Consider the following 16,328-nt stretch of genomic DNA (forward strand, 5'->3'; position numbering starts at 1 on the left):
GTGGGAGGCGGGGCCAGGGTTGGCCCCGCTTCCCGCGCTACACACCCTCGCCCGTTTGCTGTTATTGGAAACGGCCGGGGCCTGGGCGGGCGGTGAAGATCTCGAGGTGCCGCCGGGAGATGAAGCTGGAGTGGCCCATGCTCACGTCCACCGAGCCCTGCCAGGAGTTACGGCCGATGGTCACCGAGCGCTTCTTCATGAGGTATTCGAACTCGCGGCCTTCCAGCTGGGCCACTGCCGCCGCTGCTGCCGCCCCTGCCGCCATCTTGGCCGAGACAGGGCACGAGAGCCTGCCTGCCAGCCAGCCAGTCAGCGCGCGCACGCAGCCCCCCTCCTCCTCCTCCAAACCCGAGCGCGTGCGCGGCCCCTCTCCTCCTCCCCTCGCGCACCAGCCCCCGACACCGACAGGCACAGGCAGCGGCCGCCCTGCAGCCTATGCTCACGCAGATCCTCCCCCTTCACCCTCCGTTAGACGGGCGGCAGGCTCGGCCAACGAGAGCGCTGCACGCCTTTGGAGCTGCTCCCGGTTCGCCAATCACGAGCAGAGCCGGGACCAGCCAGGGAGAGGGGCGGGGGGGGGGGGGGTAGGAAGCAAGGTAGAGTACACTGCGCCAGAGGCAGCCAGGCAGCCTGGGCGGTGGAAAAACGTGGTCTGGCGTTCTGAAATTATTCGGAGAGGGTCCTGCTTGCCGAGAGTCCCAACTCGTTGGAAGTAGCCTTCAAGAAGAGTTGGAAGTACATGAGGCGAGGAAATTGTTTCCATGCTTGCGCACACATTTCTATATTTTATTATCACACAAGCATGTGGATACTGAGTTGCTGTGTTTTTTCCTGTCTGTATGACTATGTTCTTGAAGCATTCTCTCCTGACGTTTCGCCTGCATTTCTGGCAGACATCCTCAGAGTTTGTGAGGTCTGCTGGAAACTAGGCAAGTAGGTTTATATATATGTAGAATGTTCTGGGTGGGGGAATAAAGAGGTTTGTGCATAGTGATTCTATCCTCAGAAGTTGTGAGGTCAGGAGGAAATGTTTTCATGTTTCATGTTTTCCTCCTTTCTGCTGAAATTGTCCAAATGCTTGTGGATATCAATCGCTTCTCTGTGTAGACTGACACTGTGGTTGTTAAGAGTGGTCCAGCATTTCTGTGGGGAATTCCAGACTCAGAAACATTCAGGGCTAGCTAATACCTCCCAACAAAGGATTCCCATATGCAGGAAACAGCCAGGCATGAAGCTGCCAGGCTATTCAGTGCTAATCAAGGTTTATTTATTTATTTTGTGTCAAAAGAATTGCATGATAAATAAGTTTAAAAGTGATAAAATAAAGGAATCACAAACTAATCAAGGTGGCCAATTGCAACATTCACACTTGCCACAGGCAGACAAGAGTTTTCTCCCACCCTGGATATTATTATATAAACCCACTTGCCTAGTTTCTAACAGACCTCACAACCTCTGAGGATGCTTGCCATAGATGTGGGTGAAACGTCAGGAGAGAATGCTTCTGGAAGATGGCCATACAGCCCGGAAAACTCACAGCAACCCAGTGATTCCAGCCATTAAAGCCTTCAACAACAGCATGTAGACAGTTTCGACAGAAAGGAGGAAACCATGAAATTGAACAAAATCTGACTACCAGTATTTTTAAAAATAAAATCAGGCCAGTACATAAGGAACAACACTCTGAAAACAGAGAAATTCCAGACATGAATCAATCAGGGCCAGCTAACACCTCTCAACAAAGGATTTACCCTGGCAGGACACAGCCAGGCTTTGAAGCTGCAAGGCTACTCAATGCTAATCAAGGTGATCAATAGCAACATTCACACCTGCCTCAGACAGACAAGAGTTTTTTCTGCCACCCTGGACATTCCACAGCTATATAAACCCCACTTGCCTAGTTTCCAACAGACCTCACAGCCTCTGAGAATGCCTGACATTTATGTGGGTGAAACGTCAGGAGAGAATGCTTCTGGAACATGGCCATACAGCCAGGAAAACACACAGCAACCCAGTTATTCTGGCCATGAAAGCCTTTGACAACATACCTTTATTTCGTTTACAGTGAGGAAGCATCAGAAACAATTAAGGATTATTTGTGACTTAGAGTGCATCTTCTACACTGTAGAAGTAATACAGTTTGACACCGTTTTAACTACCATGGCTCAATGGTATAGAATCATGGGAGTTGTGATTTTACAAAGTAGCTTTCTCTGCAAAGAATGCTGGTTCCTTTTGTTGCCCAAACTACACTTCCCATAACATTGAGCTATGGCAGTTAAAGTACTGTAGTACCAGACCATTCATTCTGTGGTGTAGATCTTCCATAAGTCTACAAAGATGACTACAGTATTGTCACCCACATTTCCCAATGTACTGTAGCTCCCTGGCACAGCACCCACTTTGCATACGAAAAAGTTCCAGGTGCAAACATATCTTATGTTGCCAGAAGAGTGAATACCATCTTCTGAGTCTTCCCTGGCAAATTGAAAAACAGAGTCTTGTACAATATATCTGTGATTTATTTCAGACATGCTTGCTTAACACTTCTGTATACCCTTTTTCAGGTATAAACAGAATCCCAAAGCCATTTACAGAAATTTTAAGGATAGCATTTAAATTCAATCAGTAATGGAAAGGCTAGCAACAATAAAATGCAAATTCATATTGTAAGTACAATAATCATATGTACTAAAAGCATTCTTTATAGTGAGCAACTGTGGCCCTGTTTGTTGCGTTGTCTCCAAGCCATTTCCAACTTATGGCAAACCCTAAGGCCAATGTATCACTGAGGCTGAGAAAGTGTGACTCACCTAATGTCACCCAGTGGGCTTCCATGGATCAGCAGGAACTGAATCTGCTGTTCAGCAGGAACAACTCTAGAGTTGTTGTCCAGTGCACAAATCACTAAAGTACACTGGCTGTTGTGGCTCCCTTAATTGCTCAGTGTTGACTGTATTGTCCAGGACTGGTTTAGGAAATGGGCCAAAACATGTGGAGGGACACCAGAGCTCCTCATCTGAAGCCTAGGTAAATAGCAGGGGGGGAAATCAACTGGCTAATGTTCCAGAGACAAGGGGCCACAGTGGCTAAAACCCTGTCATCAGTCATGGCATACCTATCCAAATGCAGCAAAGGGATCTACAAAAAGACCTTTGATGTAGGTCCTAACAGTAAACAAATGTATGTGGTGGGTGGTCTGGTTTTGAAGTTATTTAAGGAAAATTGGCTTGCATCACCACTCCTATGGAGCCGCAGTGGCGCAATGGGTTAAATCCTTGTGCTGGCTGAACTGCTGACCTAAAGGGTTAGTTTCTATCTGTCAGCCCTAGCATGCAGGGACATAAGAGAAGCCTCCCAGCAGAATGGTATCACATCCAGGCGTCCCCTGGGCAATGCCCTTGCAGGCAGCCGATTCTCTCACACCAGAAGCAACTTGTAGTATGTTAGCTTCTGGCACAATAAAAAAAACACTATGGATTTCTGTCTATCCATAGATAGACATCTGTGGTGCAGTCTTATGTGTGTTTACTTCGCAATAAGTCCTATAGAATTACAGTATGTCTGCTCTCAAGTGTATATGCATAGACAGACGGTTTCAAGGTTTCAAAATACTGGGGCTGAATTGAGTGCTGGTACAACTTTTTCAAAACAGGTAGATTGTGTTTCTTTCATCAGATCCCAATAAGTAACCAAGTTTCTGGAATATGTAATACTGTATATATCTAAAATTCTATTAATATATATTACTAGCTTTGCCTGGCCACGCGTTGCTGTGCCTTATGGGAATCCTTTGTTGGCCAGGTGGAATAGCAGTGAATAGCCTTGCAGTCTCAAAGCCTGGCCATTTTCTGGAGTAGCTGGAGCTTTTTGTTGTATGAACGTAGAGGCATGGATGAGGGGTTGTGCTGCCAAGTTTAGTGTTTCTAGGATGTGTAGTTTTGTTGTTTTGTCCTAGGCCGAAATTTAATTACTCTTTTATATATATAGATGAAAGTGGAATTTTAATTATAATTAATAACACTTTTTATGTTTACATGTGACATTTGAATTTTAGGAAATATCTTTCCTGTTTGTGTATCGTAATACATAAATACTGTATCTTCCCTCTCATTAAATGCTTTACTTTCCTTAGAGAAATAGTAAACGAACTCACAATTTTCTTACAGTAGCGTGTATACATAGGAACAAAACGTCAAACATAAAACAACAATTATTATCATTATTGTTATTATTATGTTTCTTTGCTTTTAAGACATGCTTTCCTCCCATACAAACTAAAAATGGGGTGTGTCTAAAAATGGGGTGCCAGCTAGACCAGGGCGCACTGGGCGGGAGGCGGGGCACCGTCAGGGCGGTGCCCCGCCTCCCGCCCAGCGTGCCCTGGCCCCGCCTCCCACGCAGCTCAAACATATCTGCTTACAGGGTTGTTGTATGTCTTTCGGGCTGTGTGGCCATGTTCCAGAAGCATTCTCTATGGATGCCTGCCATAGATGTGGGCGAAACGTCAGGAGAGAATGCTTCTGGAACATGGCCACACAGCCCGAAAGACATACAACAACCCTGTGATCCCGGCCATGAAAGCCTTCGACAACACATATCTGCTTACCTTTCTCTCACCGGCCTCGGCATCTGAAAACTCGTCGCCTCAGAGAGGAAAAAAAACCCAACACCACTTCCGCCGCCAAAACTCAAAGTGAAGGACAACGACGTGCGCCAGGCTTTTCAAAAGCGTTTCCTGATGGGTCCACCAATCACAACGCGCGGCGGGATTAGGAGGCGAGGCGTTCTCGTCGAAGATAGCTGGAGTGACGGGGAGAGGGAGTGGCAGAGCGCTGATTGGTCTATCCGGAGAAGGCCAAAACACAGCACGCGCAGGGTTTAAGGCCCGCCCCTTTATCTGTTTGCATCTCCTCCAATTCCCAGGATTCCTGGCCATTGAACAAGCTAGCTAAGGCTTCTGGGAGTTGGAGGCCCAAAGAGCTAGCGGGCCGCCGTTTGAATTACAGTTTGTGCCCAGACTGATTTTTAGTCTCATTTCTGGTGTGTGATTTAAATTAATAATCAACCATTTCTGTTATTTCCCCCAAAACACAGACTGTGACATACAAATACAGTAACCAACTCGATTGTCATGATTTTGTGGGGCTTTTTTTCTTTTTTAAAAAAGAAAAAAGTAAAAATTTCTTTTTTAAGATAAAAAAAATATTTGCGTGAGATAGTGCTTGCAGTTCTGGAGGGACCCCTATTTTTTTGCATTTCATAGACTTAGCATGGGGATTTGGTTAACCAGTTAAAATTCATGAGTAAACCAGATTTTTTTTAACCCCCGTAGAGGCCTGCCTCCAGGTGTTTTGGAGGGCTGAAGTTTGCCCATGCCTGATTTAACCTCTAGTTCACTAGCAAAACTACATTACTGTGTTGCAAAACAAGACATGTCACAGACTTGAAATGTTTGGAAAACTGAGTAAACTGCACTTTCCTTCATGATGAGGGGTGGGCTAGATGGCCTTTGTGGCCCCTTCTGGCTCTTCAGATTCTGTGTTTCCTTTTGTGCAAAGGACCCATTTTATGCAGGTTGATGTCATAATTCCCATTGCAGAGCATACCGAATACTGAAATTGAAATAGCACTCCGCCAACAGTAGTTTCTGTTGGCTCAGAAATCCCACTGGTTTTGTGAAACTTAACTGCAGGCAGGTATACATTGCAATGATGTCTTTCCAAAAGCCACAGAAATACGCTGCAACTATGAGAATCATAGGGACCCAAAGGATAAATTGTAGCTTGTCTGCTGTGTATTGGCAGAATCTGGTCCATTTGGGAAAATGGAAACAATGGCTTGTTGTGGAAACAAGGACTAGTGATGAAGCTTCAGCTGAGACAGTTTTCCCCCATGATAACTTTCAGGAGTGAATTTCCCTTCTGAGGAGTAGATTTCTCTCACTCTCTGTTTTTCACCTATGAGTCATTTATAAGTCGGATGTTTTAACTGCCTGTATACGAATTAGCACTTCCCAAGCAACCTGTTGTAGGGACCAACAATGCTATTATTTAGTGAGCCAGGGTAAATGCAGTGTGTCCATTTGTACCCACTGACTATAATGGTTTGTTTCTTACATGTAGGCTTGCTAATTACTGACACTTGATATAGAATACACAGCATTGACCACTAATTTGAGTAGCCCTGAAATAGAATACATGCCTTTTACCTCTCATGTTTCATAATCTAGCACATTTATGGGCCAGCATATTCATGTTTCAATGGAGAGTATTCTTATTTAAATAATTGTAACAAAGAAAAAATAAAGGTTGCTTAAGAAAACAGTAAAATGTTTATTTTGCAAAAAAGCAGAATTTGCATAGTGGTATGACTTCGTCTGCAAATGGGATATAACTTTTAGTAAGCCCCATTGAATACAGCAGAGTTACTTCTGAGGAATCACGTATTGCAGTGGTTCTCAACCTGGGATCTCCAAATGTTTTTGGCCTTCAACTCCCAGAAATCCTAACAGCTTGTAAACTGGCTGGGATTTCTGGGAGATGTAGGCCAAAAACATCTGGGGACCCCAGGTTGAGAACTATTTATTTATTTATTTATTTATTTACAACATTTATATCCCGCCCTTCTCACCCGAAGGGACTCAGGGCGGCGTACAAATTGGCAACAATTCAATGCCTGCACATAATTAAAACAGCAATGAAAATCCAATAAAACAATTAAACAATAGAAAAATATAAAACATATGATTAAAATCCATTCCTCCAAAATCCTCGTGCTGTAGCCGTAAATCAGTCCAGGGTCGTCTTTTATCATTTAATCTTTGAAAGCCTGGGCACATAGCCATGTTTTCAGGGCTTTTCTAAAACTCAGAAGGGTTGGGGCGTGCCGTATTTCTCTGGGGAGGGTGTTCCACAGCCGGGGAGCCACCACCGAGAAGGCCCTGTCCCTCGTCCCCACCAGCCGTGCCTGTGAGGCAGGCGGGACCGAGAGCAGGGCCTCTCCAGATGACCTTAGGGATCTTCCTGGCTTATAGGAGGAGATACGTTCGGACAAGTAGATTGGGCCAGAACCGTTTAGGGCTTTATAGGTCAAGACCAGCACTTTGAATTGGGCTCGGTAGCATATCGGCAGCCAGTGGAGCTGGCTTAACAAGGGGGTGGTATGCTCCCTGTAAGCTGCCCCAGTTATTAATCTGGCTGCCGCCCGTTGTACTAGTTGGAGCTTCCGGGCCGTCTTCAAAGGCAACCCCACGTAGAGAGCGTTGCAGTAGTCCAAACGAGCTGTAACCAGAGCGTGGACTCAGGGATTGCCCGTACTGTGTAAATTATTAATATTGTTTTTCCTCATCTTTTCAGCCCTCCTTTGCCACACAGCCAGGCAGATCTGTTTGATCTCAGTAAAGACCAGATAATTAATCTGGCTTACATTTCTTCTGTACCACACAAGGGCATCAGACAAATAAGAATTCACTGGCTTTTGGAACTTGTTGAAATTGAGTAAGTAATATTGTGTATTTAATAATTTGCTCTTTCTTTCTGGTCTTGTCTGGATGACTTGACAGTCCTGTTTCCTAAGCTAATCACATCTGTTCTTTTAAGTTGGTTATCTAGCTATGGAGTCCATCCTGAAACTACTGTATATGTAAAAATGGGAACTGTATATTAGTTCCTCTAAGGAGCCCCTAGTGGCATACTGGGTTAAACCCTTGTGCTAGCAGGACTGCTGACTGAAAGGTCGGTGGTTTGAATCTGGGGAGTGGGGTGAGCTTCCATCTGTCACTTCCAGCTAATCATGCAGGGACATGAGAGAAGCCTTCCCACAGGATGGTAAAACATCTGGGCATCCTCAGGGCAATGTCCTTGCAGGCGGCCAGTTCTCTCACACTGGAAGCGACTTTCAGTTTCTCAAGTTGCTCCTGACATGAAAAAATTCCCCTGAAAAAATTCCTGATCATCACATATATTTATCTCCCCTGGAGTTTCAGTTGTGGGAAGGGCAGGTTTTACTTGAAGATAGGAGCAGATAGACTTCTGGAGTTCTCCATTTCTACTAGAAATCCTAGTAGAATGTCTACTAGAGCTGCAGACCAAAAGGTCCCAGGTTCAAACCCCGGGAGCGGCGTGAGCAGCCGCTGTTAGCTCCTGCCAACCTAGCAGTTCGAAAACATGCAGATGTGATCAATAGGTACCGCTCCGGCGGGAAGGTAACGGCGCTCCATGCAGTCATGCTGGCCACATGACCTTGGAGGTGTCTACGGACAACGCCAGCTCTTCGGCTTAGAAATGGAAATGAGCACCACACCCCAGAGTCAGACATGACTCGATTTAACGTCAGGGGAAACCTTTACCTTTACCTTACTACTAGAATCCCAGAAATGTGGGGTTGGAGCCTGGTTAAAAAAAAAAAGACAAACACTTAGAATTGCAGTACAGTTGTACCTCCACGTTTGCGTTTTTGAGGTTTGCATGTATGATTATTGCTGGATTTATTTTAAAATATCATTTTTAGGAGTCTGAAAGTCCTCCTTACTTTGGTCAATGTCCTCCAGTCATGCTGGAAGATCTAGAGATTTCTGGAGAGGTGTTCTTAAGTTAAAAAACAAAACCTAACAATTTCTTTATCTGTGGTGTTTCCTTTCACAAGATTGCTGCATCTGTAAGCCCAGCAAATGGGAAGGACTCTGTTTTCTGAGCTTAGGAATTTGTTCTAAGGGCCAATGTAGCAGCAAACGCCCGGTGATTCTACATGAAGGATGGAGAAAGGCTATCCCTGGGGCTGCATGTGCCCCTTACAAAGCTGTTTTCACCACACACCCCCCCCCCCAACTCGCTCAAATTGCCTTTTCTGTGCTAAAACAGGTGAATTTCCCCTCCTGAAAATGACTGGCACAAACATTGAAACATTCTATTCAAAATTAAAAGTAACCAGGATCAAAAGGGGCATCCTTGTTCCCTCTCATCATGTTAATTTTGAAATGTCACTTTGTTGTGCTGCTGTTATCAGAAGGAACTGAAAAGGAAACCATAAGCACCTAACTGGCTTGTAACTGATGGTTTCCAAGTTCTGATTAGGCCTAGTTAGCTCTTGGTACCAGCTGCAGTTTGGCCCCAATCCATGGATCTCAAGTCCCATTATATATAATGACATAGTAAAATGGTGTTCCCTCTTTGCAAAATCAAGATTTCCTTTTTGGAATTTAATTTTAATATTTCAAAGCCATGGATGATGGGATCTGTGGATATGGAGAGTCAACTCCAAAATGTAATTTTTCCAAATGTTGTCCTAGATCGAGTACTAAGGGACCCTGGCCTAGAGAACATACATCCTGTCTCTAAATTTGGGTACAGCTCTGTGGCCTTAGTCTGGCCTGGCCTTGAAAGGCTTTTCAGTGATTTTGACAATGCAGGCAGAACACATACCTGCACAAACTTTGGATATTCCAGGAAGTACATCTGCTCCCCCCATTTTCAGGCGCAGGAGATGGCTAAGATCCTCACAACCTTTGAAGATGCCTGCCATAGATGTGGGTGAAACGTCAGGAGAGAATACTTATGGAACATGGCCATACAGCCCGGAAAACATACAACAACCCTAAGATGGGGTTGCTCTTGACTTCTCACTGAGCTTTGGAGGAACAGGGCAGAAGGGAGACTGTATGCATATTTCTTGAAAGCCTTTAAAACCTAGTATGAGGGTAGCAAAATAGTTGCTCCATTCATATATTGCACCTCTGCAGGACTGGAGAAGCTATTATATATTTCAGCTGAGAGGTCTTCAGCAGGAGTTATTGTTGCTACTTCTTTCTCCTTCTACTTTCAGTGTGCTTAGTGACTGTTTAAGCGAGCAACAGGAAACAAGGCTGATGTCCTTTTTTGTGGGCATGTGATTTTTTTGCATTCAATTTAGGCAGGGCCATTGTAATTCATGTGCTTTAGCTTTTCCATATTCATTTGAGGACTTGGGATACATCTACACTGACCCCTTAATGTGGATTGAAGGCATCTTGAAAATGCAGTGTTTAAAATGACACACGGTGAGAACTCACATAACGATGTGAATTAAGAGCAAAACTGGGAGATATTCCCTAGAGATATTAGGTTAGCCCCCCACTCTCCAGGCTTTTCGGTCTAGTCTAAAAACATGGCTTTTTAGACAGGCCTTTGACCTTGAGTAGATTTTAATGGTTAGCCGTGTGGACTTCGTGATTGCTTCACTCCAGCACTTGGATTGCTAGGCCAGTTTTATCTGCAGGCACCGCTGCATTTTATGAATTTTTAATTTTTTTATTATGTGTCATTTTATGTATGTTTGCTGTTGTAAATTTAGGTTGTCATAGTCTATATATTTATCTATTGTTTATTTTATGTGAAGCACTTGTAGTGCTTCTGTGAGGTGCTCTGAGTCCCTTCGAAGAGATGGTGGCAGGGTATAAATAAAGTTGTTTATTATTATTATTACTCTGGAATAGATCTCATAATGCGCATCAGCGTACATAGGTATAAATCACCTTGCATGATGAAATTGATTAAGGAACAAGTGATTTAGTGATCTGCACATACACACAGGAGCGAGAGAGTTTAAAAAACTGATATACATTTTATTCAAAAGAGAACTGGGACAATGTGGCCTGGCTCAGCTGTAACATGAAAGAATGCTATTGCAATAGAAAAATGGGTTATGGTGAATTAATCAATTAGATTCTATATTTTCATCCAGATTTGTTTTGGCTGACCGTACTTTGATTAAACAACAGTTTCTTAGGTTTGGAACTACAGAGAAACTGATTTGTTTAGCACTGGGGAGAGAAGCTCCAGCTCATTTAATAGAGGCAGCCCCCAAGTTACAAACAAAATAGATTCTATAGGATTGTTCCTAAGCTGAACAGGTACATTTTTAAATATAACTTCAGCCATATATATGTGTGTGTGTGTGTGTATACACACACACATATATACACACACACACTTTGGATATCACAAAGTGGTGTTTGTTTTGCTGTTTGTGCCCTGTTCAGAAGACTTCCCCTCACTTTCTGTCCCTGTAATAATTGGATTTTGAAAAAAAAATGGCTTGTTGTGGAAACAAGTATTGTTAATATCTTCAGTGGAGACACCCTTTCCCCATGATAACTCTTCCAGGCATGATTTTCCCTTCCTGAGGGTAGATGTCTCTCACTTCCTGTTGTTTCACCCCTGTTCTTAAATAAGAATCATTTGTAAGTGAGATGTTTGTAACTCGTGGACTGCTGTACTGAACTCTGGATACCAAAAAGTTGGAAGGGAAGAGCTAGGAGGACACTAGTCATGGGCTAGTCTTGGCACATTCTTGTAACATTCAACAATGATGTCATATTATGTCTAAACTGGATCCACTTGTATTGTACAGTTCATCGTACCTACATTTTACGATTACATTATCTCATGTTATGTTTATACCACTGAGTACCTATAAAATGTTATTTAAAAAACAGAATAGGATCCATAGTGTATGTTGAGATTCAAGTAGGATCCTAAGTCTGAACATTTTGAAGGCCACAACATGAATGCAGTGAATGCTGAATCCTCACAACTGCTGGTTATTGAAGATACAATATGGGGACCCTGGGCTATACAACTGAATCGTCTGCTGTAGTCTTCCTCTCTTTTACAAATTGGACAGCACTGTGTATGTTATGAAACACAAGTTCATGCATGTTTTTGTTTGCACTGGCTGAGTAGCCCCCTCTTTCCAGGGAAGCTATCACGCAGGGGCTGCAGCAAGCCAGAAGAACCGTGACTTTCCATTCTTGGTGGTCTTTGAATGTTTCTTTTAATGCGCTCACACCAGCTGTGTCCAAAAATGGAATGGAAGAGCAGTCAATGATGATGGCCTGAATGTCTCTGGGTTTAGTGACAAGAGATAAACCTGTATCTCCATGTTCAAGTCCTTTGTGAGAATTTGGCTGCCCTTTCTTCTTGGCCTTTTTTCTCCTGGCAATTTCAATCGTAGGGTCAAACCCCGTTTTGTTGTGGAGGCACTTGAGGAAAAAATCTTTATTTGCATAATAAAGCGGTGCTTCAAAGCGAAATATTTTCACCCTTGGAACAGGCAGGAGGTTTGTGTATTCCTCCTCGTCTTCATAGAAGACAGTATTCTCAATCTGCCCAAGTAAGGCAGCATGAGGGCGCTGGGTGCGGCCAATTATGCACAGGATTGAAAACACAACCCCAACTAGAAGGCCCATTTCGGTGCTGATCAAGGCAGACGAGAGCATGGTAACACACCACACCAGGGCATCCACTCGGTCTAGGCGGTATCGCTGCGGAAGGTCTTTGAATTTCCTGAGGGCGCCTCTTAGGCTGACAATGATAATGCATGCCAGGACACACTTCTGCAAGCTGAAAAAGAGGGGTGCAAAGAAAAGCAACACCAGAAGCACCACAACAGCACTCACCAAGCTGGATACCTGTGTCTGACATCCTGTCGATGCCTTGACCAGGCTCTTTGCCAGGGCCGCACTAGTGGCAAAGCAGTGGAAGAAAGCCGGGATGATGTTGCAAAAGCCGATGGCAAACATTTCCTGGTTGGCCTTGACCGTGTAGGCATATTTCTTGGCAAACATTTCTGAGAGTGAAATGGTGAAGGCAAAGCCAACGATGGCAAGAGGGAGGGCATCGACAGCAACTCTCTGCATGAGAGTCAAGCTGGGCACCTGGGGAGGAATAAATCCAGTGGGGATTTCGCCTGAAACACTGGAGCCATACATTTCCTTCAGCTGTCCATAATGGGAAACCAGTGTTGCCATCACAATCACTATCAGCTCTGTAGGAAGAGGAACCTTGAGCCTGTCCTTATATCTGTCCCCTAGTTCCTTGGCAGTGACCAGCACTGTGATGCATATCGTGCTTGTGATCACATCGCAGACATTAGCCTGGGAAATGTTGCTGAAAATATTAACCCAGGTGGTGATTAAGACACCGTATCCCTGGGCCCGAGGGATTTTGATGCCAACAAGGTACTTAACCTGAGCTGTTAGAATGGTTACTGAAGCACCCGTTGCAAAGCCATCAAGTACTGGCTCTGAAAGATACATCGACACAAAGCCCAAGTGGAAGATTCCCATTAGAACCTGGAAGAAAAACAAGAACAAGTGGGAAAGAGAAACATTGGGTAACAACAGAATGTCTCTCCTATCTTTATGCCTTCTTGAATTTCTTCTCCCTCCCACCAAATGTTTGTTGCATAGTGAGCCCTTGATATCCACTAGGATTTGATTCCAGGACCCCTTAGTTGATACCAATACGCAGTAATGCTATGTAGTAATTACTGTATTTACGAATTTAGCACCAAAATATCACGATGTATTGAAAACATTGACTACAAAAATGTGTTGGATAATCCAGAACGTTGGATAAGTGAGACTCTACTGTAATAATAATAATAATAAAAATAATAATAGGATTCAAAGATCGAATTACAAAGACTCTGGCACAAGCCAGTCAAGGTGGTCCCAGTGGTGATCAACGCACTGGGTGCAGTGTCTAAAGACCTTGGCCTGCACTTAAACACAATCGGCGCTGACAAAATTACTATCTGCCAGCTGCAGAAGGCCATGTTACTGGGATCTGCACTCATTATTCGCCGATACATCACACAGTCCTAGACACTTGGGAAATGTCCGACATGTGATCCAATAGAACAGCAAGCAGAGTGTCTGCTGTGGACTCATCTTGTTGCGTTTCTAATAATAATAATAATAATAATAATAATAATAATAATAATAATAATAATTATAATATACTTTATTTTTAGATTGCCCTCTCTCCCCATGGGGACTCAGGGCGGTTTACATACATATAAAAGGCATACATTCAATACTATCGTTAAGATCACACAACAAAAATGCATAATAAACAGTAAATAAAATTAAGATTAAAGTAATAAAACATAAAAACATTAAAGAAAGCATGATTGCACAAAAAACACAGTTACACAAAAAAATCATATATATTAGACAGTTAAACCACTAAAATGTAAACAGAACTTGGTATTAATTGTGGATTAAAATAGACCGTAGCAGTTGTAAAGTGCTAATTAAATTATGCTAGTCCTCCTCCTCTCTGTACGCTAAAGTGCATAAGTGTGTCTTCAAAAGTTCCCTGAAGGAGAGGAGGGTGGGGGCAATTTTTATTTCTTTGGGCAGGGAGTTCCAGAGGTAAGAAGCAGTCATGGAGAAGGCCCCCTTTCTCGTTCCCACCAGTCGCGCTTGTGATGGGGGTGGGACTGAGAGTAGGGCCTCCTCTGCTGACCGCAGTGCAAGAGATGGACTATATAGGGAGACGTGATTAGACAAACAGCCTGGACCCAAACCATTTAGGTCTTTATAGGTAACGACCAGCACTTGTATTTAGTCTGGAAGTGGACTAGCAGCCAGTGGAGCTGCTGTAACATGGGAGTGGTTCTTTCCCTGTACGGAGTCTTAGTAATCTGGCTGCTGATTATACAGGGTGTTTTGAAAAAGAACTCCCTAGTTTTAAGTACATTAAAACTAGGGCGTTCTTTTTCAAACACCCTGCATATAGCGGCATCATAAAATGGTGCCCTTTGTTTAAAATAGCAAAATCAAGCATTACCTTTTGGAATGTGGAGACAGGTGAAATCTATGGATACAGAATCAATGGATATGGAGGGCTAATTGTACACTAAATAAAGATGCAGCTTCTCCCAGATCATTGTTTATTAGCATCATATGCCGTAAATACATAGAAGAATGTATGATAAGTTACACTAATCTAATCCCCTTTTTAGCCAGGAGCCTGCAGTGGCCTAGGGGATAAAAGCCTCGTGACTTGAAGGTTGGGTTGCTGACCTGAAGGCTGCCAGGTTCGAATCCCACCCGGGGAGAGCGCGGATGAGCTCCCTCTATCAGCTCCAGCTCCATGCGGGGACATGAGAGAAGCCTCCCACAAGGATGGTAAAACATCAAAACATCTGGGCGTCCCCTGGGCAACGTCCTTGCAGACGGCCAATTCTCTCACTCCAGAAGCAACTCCGGTTGCTCCTGACATGGGAAAAAAATCCCTTTTTTAAAAAAAGAAACACAAACGAAACAGCAGTTCTTTCTTCTTTTCCTCTACTGCCACCTTGAAAAACCCTCTTTCTCAGAAGTAAAATATAAACCATCATACATAAACAAATGCCTAAGTATTGGAAAGTGGTAGAGGAGGACATTACCTGATAAACTCCAGCCAGGAAGGTCAGTGCTGTAGCCACCCCAATGGCATAGCATAGAATCATAGAATCATAGAATAGTAGAGTTGGAAGAGACCTCATGGGCCATCCAGTCCAACCCCCTGCCAAGAAGCAGGAAATCGCATTCAAAGCACCCCCGACAGATGGCCATCCAGCCTCTGCTTAAAAGCCTCCAAGGAAGGAGCCTCCACCACAGCCCGGGGGAGAGAGTTCCACTGTCGAACAGCCCTCACAGTGAGGAAGTTCTTCCTGATGTTCAGGTGGAATCTCCTTTCCTGTAGTTTGAAGCCATTGTTCCGTGTCCTAGTCTGCAGGGCAGCAGAAAACAAGCTTGCTCCCTCCTCCCTATGACTTCCCTTCACATATTTGTACATGGCTATCATGTCTCCTCTCAGCCTTCTCTTCTGCAGGCTAAACATGCCCAGCTCTTTAAGCCTCTCCTCATAGGGCTTGTTCTCCAGACCCTTAATCATTTTAGTTGCCCTCCTCTGGACGCTTTCCAGCTTGTCAGCATCTCCCTTCATCTGCGGTGCCCAAAACTGGACACAGTATTCCAGGTGTGGTCTGACCAAGGCAGAATAGAGGGGGAGCAGGACTTCCCTGGATCTAGACGCTATTCCCCTATTGATGCAGGCCAGAATCCCGTTGGCTTTTTTAGCTGCTGCATCACATTGTTGGCTCATGTTTAACTTGTTGTCCACGAGGACTCCATTCTTTCCCACATTCCATGCTCATTGTGCCGAGGGTTAAATTGTGAACGGTGACATTCAAAGGATTTCTGCCACCAGTGACCTCATGAGGATCATCGTTGAGGTCAAACCCTGCCAACAGCAGTTCCCTGTCAACAACTTGTCCAACCATTAAGCTTAATAAACTGAAAATGCCCACTGAAACGTGTCTGGAGGTGCCCATGAGAAAGTAGACAATGTTGGCAAAGAAAGATGTGTAAAGACTGTATATTGGCTTCAGGCCTGCTAGCAGGGAGTAGGCTATTGCTTGCGGCACTAAAATGATTCCGATGACCAAGCCTGACATAATGTCTCCCCAAATATACTCTTTACACTTGTATTTGGGAAGCCACTGTAACACAGGGA

General features: G+C 44.1%; 3 protein-coding genes across 4 annotated transcripts in view; all 3 read right to left on the bottom strand.

Annotated features, from left to right (window-relative positions):
- Positions 1–4,810, bottom strand: part of LOC134292321 (inner centromere protein-like) — a 43,472-nt gene extending 38,662 nt beyond the window's left edge. For both annotated transcript variants that reach the window (XM_062966355.1, XM_062966353.1), the window contains exon 1: positions 4,610–4,810. In XM_062966355.1, coding sequence (XP_062822425.1) covers positions 4,610–4,632 — 23 coding nt within the window. In that variant the 5' untranslated portion in view covers positions 4,633–4,810. The remainder of the gene's footprint in view (positions 1–4,609) is intronic.
- LOC134294727 (NF-kappa-B inhibitor zeta-like) overlaps positions 1–16,328 on the bottom strand; it is an 813,925-nt gene that overhangs the window by 50,491 nt on the left and 747,106 nt on the right. The window lies entirely within an intron of this gene.
- LOC134294726 (sulfate anion transporter 1-like) lies at positions 10,580–15,693 on the bottom strand. The gene is made up of 2 exons (XM_062966359.1): positions 15,217–15,693; positions 10,580–13,111 (listed from the first exon to the last, which is right to left on the bottom strand). The coding sequence occupies exons 1-2, from the start codon at positions 15,313–15,315 to the stop codon at positions 11,609–11,611; spliced, it is 1,602 nt and encodes a 533-aa protein (XP_062822429.1). The 5' UTR covers positions 15,316–15,693; the 3' UTR covers positions 10,580–11,608.

Source organism: Anolis carolinensis, unplaced genomic scaffold (assembly GCF_035594765.1).
Source record: "Anolis carolinensis isolate JA03-04 unplaced genomic scaffold, rAnoCar3.1.pri scaffold_19, whole genome shotgun sequence".
Lineage (NCBI taxonomy): Eukaryota > Metazoa > Chordata > Lepidosauria > Squamata > Dactyloidae > Anolis > Anolis carolinensis.

Excerpts from the sequence above, each read along its gene's own strand:
- LOC134294726 (XM_062966359.1), bottom strand. The coding sequence starts at position 15,315 with ATGAGGTCTCTTCCAACTCTACTATTCTATGATTCTATGATTCTATGC. Across the intron at positions 13,112-15,216 it reads TCCTGGCTGGAGTTTATCAG|GTTCTAATGGGAATCTTCCA; the intron begins GTAATGTCCTCC and ends TTTTTCTTCCAG.